General features: G+C 30.3%; 1 protein-coding gene across 1 annotated transcript; it reads left to right on the forward strand.

The window, feature by feature from the left end:
• LOC146952195 (transcription factor MYB15-like) lies at window positions 1-9,438 on the forward strand. The gene is made up of 3 exons (XM_085758677.1): window positions 1-264; window positions 924-1,053; window positions 8,746-9,438. The coding sequence occupies exons 1-3, from the start codon at window positions 129-131 to the stop codon at window positions 9,239-9,241; spliced, it is 762 nt and encodes a 253-aa protein (XP_085614803.1). The 5' UTR covers window positions 1-128; the 3' UTR covers window positions 9,242-9,438.
• The last annotated feature ends 244 nt before the right edge of the window (window positions 9,439-9,682 follow it).

The following is a 9,682-nucleotide window of genomic DNA, read 5'->3' on the forward strand; positions in this document are numbered from 1 at the left end:
TGCAAAAATACATAGCTTTGTCTTGTAGTTGACTAGGTTCTTCTGCTTTAATGTAACCATAGCGGTGGCATCAAAGAAGTTTATAACATCATTGTTCAACAATTTCTTTGTTGAGTGAGAGAGTAGCCATGGGAAGAGCTCCTTGTTGTGACAAAGAGAAAGTTAAGAAAGGACCATGGTCTCCGGATGAAGATGCAACACTCAAGAGTTATCTTGCAACTCATGGCACTGTTGGAAATTGGATTGCATTGCCCAAAAAAGCTGGTTTTTTTCTTCCTCTCTTCCCATTGTTTTTATTTTTTATTTTTTTTTATTTCTATGATTTTCTTGGATACCCTTTTTCACAAACCAATTTTGTGATCTTAATTACATGTTTTTTTTCTTCTTTATTTTGTTAAAAAAAAATACATAATTTTTCTTCCAATTTGAAGTGTTATCAACAGACATGAAAATGGAAAATGAAAAATGAAAGAACTTTTTTCCCCTTTCACATCAAGCATAAAAACAGGACTTGTATTTTTGGTGTTATTTATATTATGCACATTTTATTTGTGAGGAAATTTCAACTTTGTGTTATCTAAGAAAAGTGATTCATTTTCATTGTTTGATTCATTTTTTTTTTAAATTACATCAAGGCAAAGTCAAAAATAGCTTGAGAATCATAATATACAGTGATTGTAGTTCGTTCTTCTGTTCCAGCCTGTTAAATTTAATCTATCTTAGTTTACAATTTTGATTTAGTCAAAGAAATTTGTGTACTTTATTAGAAAAAAGTAAACATGGAAAAAATTAATTTCGTCACTAATTTGGTTTGTAAGTGTTAGAGACGAATAAAATGAAAACCAAATTTATTTTTTTGCTTTTTGCATTTTCATAATAATGACCTATAGATAATTAATTAATTAATGATATGCAAATGGCAGGACTTAAGAGGTGTGGGAAGAGTTGCCGTCTAAGGTGGCTGAATTATCTGAGGCCAGATATCAAACATGGAGGCTTCACTGAAGAAGAGGATGCCATCATTTTCACCCTCTATTCTCAAATGGGTAGCAGGCAAGTACTATTTCCAACTTATTTAATTAAGTTGTATCTACTTTCACTATATAATTTCCAAATTGTTATTATTATAAACGTTGATCATTGCTAACTGTTATAATCACTTTATTTAATTTAGTATTATATATAGTTTTTCATAAGAGTTGATCATTGTTAAGTGCTAACTATTACAACTTTATTTAATTTAGTACTATGCATTGTTTTTCTTTAAGAGTTGATGATTTTTAATGTGTACAAGTTGGAAAGATTTGTTTTTTCATGTAGATAATAAATTGAGAAATTATAACAACCAACTAGGGTTGAGTCAACTTGAAGGGGATAACTTCCCATGATGTTATAAACTAGGAATTCCGAGACTAAAATTTAAATTTCAGTTGGGAGAGATGTCGTATTTAGAGTTTGATGGTGTTTTAAATAAAATTACAACCTTCAGTCAAAGTGAGAAATTATAACCGACAGTCCGACATAATGTTGGTCTAAGTGTAACTGGATTGGACTCAAATTTTTTTAAGCAATGTCTCATGTTCAAACTTTATCAACAGAAAAAATGTGATTAGAAGGAGAGAAACTACTAAATGTTGGATTTTATTTAATTATCTGTCGAACCTGTGATGATTATGGTCTTTCCCCAAGATTAAGACCCAAAAAATGGTTATAGAATATAGATGCTTGATACCAATAACATGATTTTAAAAAAAGTGAGAAATTATGGATTGATATTCTATCATTTAATTATGCATATATACAAAATAAATGTACTATCTATCTATTAGTAGTATTGGTTTTTTATGTTGGAAATTTAGGTCTTAATAATAAACAGATTTCATAAAACATGTTCAACAATTATGAATCAATAGCGGAAGCAAACAAAACATTGAACATGATTATGATCGGATCTACGACATGTTTGATTTATCAAAGATATTAAGAATTAGGGTATTAGGAATACCTGGATAGAGCTTTCATATTCAGCCCTCTCAGCAACAGCCATAAACAAAGAGAAGATGCGATGATATGAAACACAAAACAGGGTTAGCGGCGGCCGATTTGGTTCTTCCTCAACCGGTACCTTTATGCCTCAAGTTCTCTTCAGATGGGGAGAAGAGAGAGTTTGCCGTGTACGGTATATTGGGGACCATAGCCTCTTTTATATTGGATGGCCATTAGGGTTTCCCATTATTCCGTTAATGGGCCATCCGGACATCCACTCATTTTGAGTCCATATCAACTAATTAAATAATTAATTATCCAAAATAGAAATCTAATTAGCCATATTACTTAATTTGATCACTAATCAATTAAGGCTCTAAATTGATAAATAACTAATATAATTATTATTACGATATTTGCCCACATAATGTTATTGGAATATTATTAAATAATAAAATATTCCAACAATCTCCCACTTGGGCTACATATCTTAATAATTATATCAGAATACTTTAGGCGCGCGTCTGAATGTTATTTATCTTTAGATTTCAACTGTACAATCTGGTCCACCTCATACATTAATAATGGGACCACCGCGGCTGTCGTCACTGACATATAACGTGACGGAACCACGACGACCACCATATCAATGCACTTGATGACATAGATTGATATGGATGAGTGGCATGGAAATTTCATGTAATGTGATCTCTAAATCATGCCTATTTCCAACTGATCCAACTGAAAACTTTAGTGAGATCAAACTGAAGTTTGCAAATTTAGTATTTGCACAAAATGATACAGAAATGGTTATAACAAAATAACCTCATGAACTTTATTTCTGCAGAAAATCATAACATATGGTCTGTATCGATACCAAAACAAAGTATAGAACATAAAATAAAAGAGACTCCCACTAATCCAAGACATCCTTAATGACAATAACCATATGAAAGACCTTATGTGTCATGTCTTTGAATAACGGATCAACTAGCATAAAGTTTGTCTCTACTTGTTCTATCATTCAACAACAATAATCTATAAGGTAATGAACCTTATAAACTTTGTTATCAAATAACTATACGACTGAATTATGTCACTATATAACTTGAGTGGTCTTTCAATGCCTTTAACGATATGCAACCAAGTGACATAAATACTTACAGTCATTTCCTGAGTTAGGATGTATGTCATATACTGACATCCAAAAGTCAGAGTCTGACACAAAAATGATCTCCAAATTGTCAGATCTCTGATGTGAGCATAAGCTCTCTTGTTCTCTTTAATAATCCTTAAGGTTGCTTTTCAACAATTCAAACTTTGAATTGCTCAAGTATCTGCCAAACAATCTAATTATATATGCTATTTCCAAATGCATATAAATAAGATCATACATAAAAAATATTTTATAGGCAAAACTTAGGAAAATACTTAAATTTCTGAATTCATAAATTTCCTAATGGGCAATATTTGAGACTGAAAAGTCTCTCTCGGTGATTGAGGTTACCAAAAATTATGTCATTTCATTTTCAACTTTATTGATATAAATCTTTTGTGATATCCGAATAATACCTTGAGAAGAATCTCTAAGTATTGAAATGTCTAACACAAAAGAGGTGTCCCCAAGATCTTTCATCACTAACTTTTGTTTGAGATTTCCTTGGTTTCACATAACAAACATATATCATTGTTGACTAAATAAAATAAAATTGACATATTAATATAAACTTACTCCCACTGAACTTGCTAAATCCACAATTCTCCATAATATTATCTCAAAAACAAATGAGATAATTGCTTTATGAGAATATGTAGTAACAATAAAGAGACAAATTTCTTAACTCATAAGTGGATTTCATGACTTTGCAAAACATCTACTTTGTATCTATTGACACAAAAGTTTTCTTAAGTTGCACCATATTGTATCATTAATGTCACCATTAAGAAACACTAAATTGAAATCCATCTTGTGCAGCTCCAAAATTATAATAAGCAAACTAGTATCAAGACTGTCTTAATAGAGTCATTCAATTAAACTAAATAGAATTTCTCTTTTCAATCAATTCTTAATGACACTAGATTCCCTAGTTCTTGAGGGTGTTGAGTTTGATCTATATGAAATAATTTCTTAACTTGATTGAGAGGAAGAACAATAATGTCCTCATGAGAATCCTAATATACTATAATAATAGTAACTATATGAATTAGTTTAGAACTAATTCTTCCTCATTCAGTTTTGTTCTAAAACCATATCTCTCCCCCAAACTCAATATCCTCAAGAAAACTTAAAAATTTATGTCTCAAAATTTTCTTAATTTGTGGGACGGAAAACTAATAGTATTCAAAACCTTAAACAATATAGAATGTCACAAGTCATAACTAAATTGACTCTAATAACTGAACTTAAAAGACACATTGAATCATCATTCGAAAATAAAACTCAAGATATCATGGCTTATTCAAAGAGAAAAAGAATAAAGAAAAAAAAAAAGGCAAATGATGATTCACCAAATTGTCTTTTAAATACAAAAAAAAGCTAGTAACGACAATCTAAAATTGGTTCAAAAAATGAATAAAGCAATCTTTATCGACTTTGTCCATTCTAAATTGATATATCTTTCAACATCATTGGACATAAGTCTGTCAAGACTACCTTTCTTTATTTGCCCTTATCTTTTGAGGTATTTTCCGAATGAGCACTATTTAATTTTCTCTTGCTTCAACTTTTCTTTATTTGCACACTTTATGAATAGATCTTTCAAAAAGATCATTTCTAACTATAACAGTTATAAACTTAATTGTGCAAATAGAATACTGAATTCTCGAACAAGTCATATGATAGTCAAAATTACTGAATTTTCGAACAAGTCATATGATAGTATAAATTATAGTGTCTTAGCAAGATTAAATATTTACATAATGTGCTCCTAACATTTTCTTTGCCTAATAATCTTAATGAAATACTCACTATCAAATGAGAGCTTGTCTTTCTCTATATTGCTTTAAAAGCACCTTAGTTTAAGCAAAGAAAATATGACAAAAAATTTGCCATCTTAAATAACACCTCTAATACATATGATATTTTAGCTTTATGATCACATATGACCTATGAGATTTGGTGTATACTTACTTGTCAAACTTGATTCTCACATTAGGTGTTGAATTTGTGAGAGAATGTGAGTTTCACCATCCTTATCTAAGGTCTAGATCCAAGAACAATATTAATATTATTCTTTAATTCCTAAAAGAACTTTTAAGAGTTAAAATTTAACTCAAATTAACAGATACATAAACTATATTTGTTTAGAGAGAACAAGAGTAGTAAAACACTCACCAAAATACCTAGTGCACCATCAATATCAAGTCTTTAAACAATAATATCAATTGCTAGTGGTATTTTACAGCAATGATCAACCAATGACAATTTACTTTGACAAAGAATAAAATTTTTTTTTTATAATTGTCATATGTTTATCATCACAGGTGTGGATGTAAACTCTTAAATACTTAAATGAGTCTACACTCACACAACATTAGCCGACATGTCAAAATTAATTAATTATAAGACATGCACAATTTATCTTTATTTGTAAATTAAAAGACAAAAACAAGATACCAAGCGCACCATTAAAACACAATCTTTTGACTGCTAAGAATTAATTGCAAGCGGTACTCTCAGTGCAATGATCAAATATTAGTAATAAGTCCTGTCAGATAATGGGTGCATTTTGACATCCTCATTACCCACATGAAAAATTTAAGAATTACCACATATTTATCATCACAAGTTGTAAATTAAAAGACCAAAAACAAGATACCAAAGCACCATTAAAACACAATCTTTTGACTGCTAAGAATTAACTGCAAACGGTAATCTCAATGCAATGATCAAATATGGTAATAAGTCCTGTCAGATAATGGGTGTCTTTTGACATCCTCATTATCCACATGGATAAAACTTAAGAAGTCCGGTCAGATAATGGGTGTCTTTTGACATCCTCATTATCCACATGGAAAAACTTAATAATTACCGCATATTTACCATCGCATGTATATAATTATCCGGCCAAACTGTGCCTTCCTTTTGGTCGACTAAAACAGCTCGCATGAACAATTACATACTACATCTTTTGTAATTTCAACTGAATCAAATCTACGCAACAGAGGTTACTTTTGCAACTTGTTGTTTCAACCAACTCAACCAAAATTACTAGACAATTCAATAAATGAATTTAAATGGGGATGGTCTTAATTTTACAAAGTTAATGGGAAATGTCTTAAATTTACAAGGCACTACCGACATAATGTAGGCCAAATTAGTCCATTATGTCGCTAAGTAATCATAAGGTCACTCGGCAACTCTTAAGTGTGAAGACAAATTCACAATAATTGAAAAGAAGATGCAAGTCCCAAAATCACACCAATGTGTGTATGATAATGCATTTACAGTTATCGCATAAAGTGACAACAACAACAAACATAGCATGAAATATATCCAAAATGCATGATAAAGACAAAGTATTATTGTAGAAAACTTAATAACAATAAACTCAAATATGATAATCATGCTATAACCAAATATTCCATTTCAAATCAAATGAAAATTGAATCTTTGTATTCCAAAATATTATGCTATAATTGATTCACAAATATAAACATGCTATAATTGATTCACAAATATAAACTGAATGATTCTTTAAACAAAATAAAATATAACTCTAGCATAAATATTTCCTAAATAAAGGAAACAAACTTTGCATGTTTTAAACAAACAAAACTAAAACTAGAATTATTATTTCCCAAAGTTTAAAGAATCAAAACCTTATTTTCTGTACTACAAAATCAGGGCAACAATATTTTGAGATTCATTAGTAAAAGACAACAAATATTCCAAAAGTATATATGTAATTACCAAATATATATATAATAAATTTATATTTGCCTTATTTTTCTCAAAATAAACTTTATGTACAAAATCTTTGTGAATCAAAACTAATTTCAAATAGAAATTAAGCTGCAAGATATGATAATGATATTTGAAAATCATATTAACCAAAAGATTTGATTTAAAAAATCAAATTACTAAAATCAAAATAAAGATTCAAATCACTATCAAATCTAAATGTATTTAGCCAAATAGTGTAGGATACCCAATATTATTGCTTTTTTAAACAATTAAACAAATAATAAAAGCAATATTTTCAAAATATTTGGATAAATTCAGTGTCGCAAAACATGACCCTTATCCAAAATAAAAGATTGTTGCTTTAGAGACATTCATGCCCAAATTAATTTCAGCTACAGTGGTTTAATAATTCTCATTCACATGAGAAATCGATTACTAATGCATGAGTGCCAAACACATATAATATCCTGGCCATCTATTTGGTCAAATAAAATCAATCAATTTCAGAAACAAAAAATTGCCGAGAGCTAAACACAATTAAGTAATATTAAGATCCAAACAAATTGGGAAAATTAACCAAAACTCCCAACAACAAACTGGATCTACGAGAGGGGAAAATAGGACAATATCTTGATCCATGATTCAGTTAAAAATAAATAAAATAAAATAAACATTTTATTTTAAATCACACGAAAATTGTTTCCATAAAAATTAAGTAACGGATTAAGGATCCAAAAATTAATGAAAAAGGATCCCAATCATAAAGGGATTTGTTACACCGATTCACATTCATATATGGTAACAGACAAAATAGGAGCTGAATCAAGGGATGATATTAACCGAATTATAAATCAAGCACAGAACTACGGTGTAAAAAAAAAAACAAATTACACCGATTCACAAAAGAAATAAATAATTATTCACATCAACAAATTAAACAAATAGTCATCGCTTAAAGAAGCGATTTTGACATCAATTTTTGACACTTAACACCGATAAACATATGAGAATCAATAAACAAAACGGCCATCGATATCAAATATCACGCAACAAAACAAAATTGAACCTTAACAACATGGATCATTAATGCGTATATATCAATTGAATATATTAACATTCCAATAAATCAAACATGAAGCGGCTCTGATACCACTTGTTGGAAATTTAGGTCTTAATTCATAACATGTTCAATACAAAATAAAAGTATAGCGGAAGCAAATTAAGAATTGAACATGAATATGATCAGATCGACAACATGTTTGATTTATCAAAGATATTAAGAATTAGGGTATTAGGAATACCTGGATAGAGCTTTCATATTCAGCCCTCTCAGCAACAGCCATAAACAAAGAGAAGATGCGATGATATGAAACACAAAACAGGGTTAGCGGCGGCCGATTTGGTTCTTCCTCAACCGGTACCTTTATGCCTCAAGTTCTCTTCAGATGGGGAGAAGAGAGAGTTTGCCGTGTACGGTATATTGGGGACCATAGCCTCTTTTATATTGGATGGCCATTAGGGTTTCCCATTATTCCGTTAATGGGCCATCCGGACATCCACTCATTTTGAGTCCATATCAACTAATTAAATAATTAATTATCCAAAATAGAAATCTAATTAGCCATATTACTTAATTTGATCACTAATCAATTAAGGCTCTAAATTGATAAATAACTAATATAATTATTATTACGATATTTGCCCACATAATGTTATTGGAATATTATTAAATAATAAAATATTCCAACATTTTATAGTCAGTTGAATGGTCCTCAAAGTTAGTTTCATAGTACTTCAAGAGGAATATGCCTCAAAGTTTGAATAGTTCTCATGAAATTTGTGATTTTGTGCAGATGGTCTGCCATAGCATCTAAACTACCTGGCAGAACAGACAATGATGTGAAAAACTATTGGAACACAAAACTGAAGAAGAAGATTTTGGCAGGAATAGTTAAGCTCAAACCATTGACTGAAAATGACAATACTATCCCTTCAACTCCATCACTAACTCAAAGTTCCAACCCTCAAAATTCAGAAATCAATTTCCCTGCTTCACAAAATCAACATTCTCCACCTTCACCACTTCCAATTATGCTAGACAATAAAGTTGACAAAATTCATGATGCTGTAGTATCAGAAATTGGTACAAGTAACAGCAATATTATTAATCCTTTGGTGTCAATTTCTCAAGACTCTTCAAGCATTGCAATTCAAGATCAAGCTGGTGATGAATCTATGGAATCATTGATGGACTTTGGCTTTGGATTTCCTCATGATGATCATGTCAATGATCTTAACTGCTTTCCTGAGTGGGTTGATTTTAGTTATGCTGACATTAAGCCAAATTGACTGAATCAAAATGTTGCATTGTTTAGTTCTAGTGATCGTGGGATTATGTAACAACAAAATTACATTACATAGGTGACATATTTCTAGTTTGTTAGGTACTATAATTTAGTATTTTTTTTCTCGAGAAATCGAAGTGACAGAGGCTGAATTTTAGTATTCTTCAATAATAAAGAGGTTGAATTTTAGTAGATTGTTAATCGTGAGTTCTATCAATAGATAAGACTGCATATGATGTGTTTGTTTTAGCGGTGAAAAGACAAAAAAAACGTGCTTCCATCAAGAAGTTCCAAATAGCAGCCTCACAATTTTCACGATTTCACTGCTTTGAGACGCGATTTCACGATTCCACTGCTTTGGGATGCGATATTTCAATGTGACGCAATTTCTAACTCAAATCCAAACAGACACATAGTTTATAAGACCAAAATTTGGATTAAGCAA

The sequence above is a fragment of the Medicago sativa genome, chromosome 1 (assembly GCF_051527215.1).
Source record: "Medicago sativa cultivar Bolivia chromosome 1, Bolivia_mono, whole genome shotgun sequence".
Lineage (NCBI taxonomy): Eukaryota > Viridiplantae > Streptophyta > Magnoliopsida > Fabales > Fabaceae > Medicago > Medicago sativa.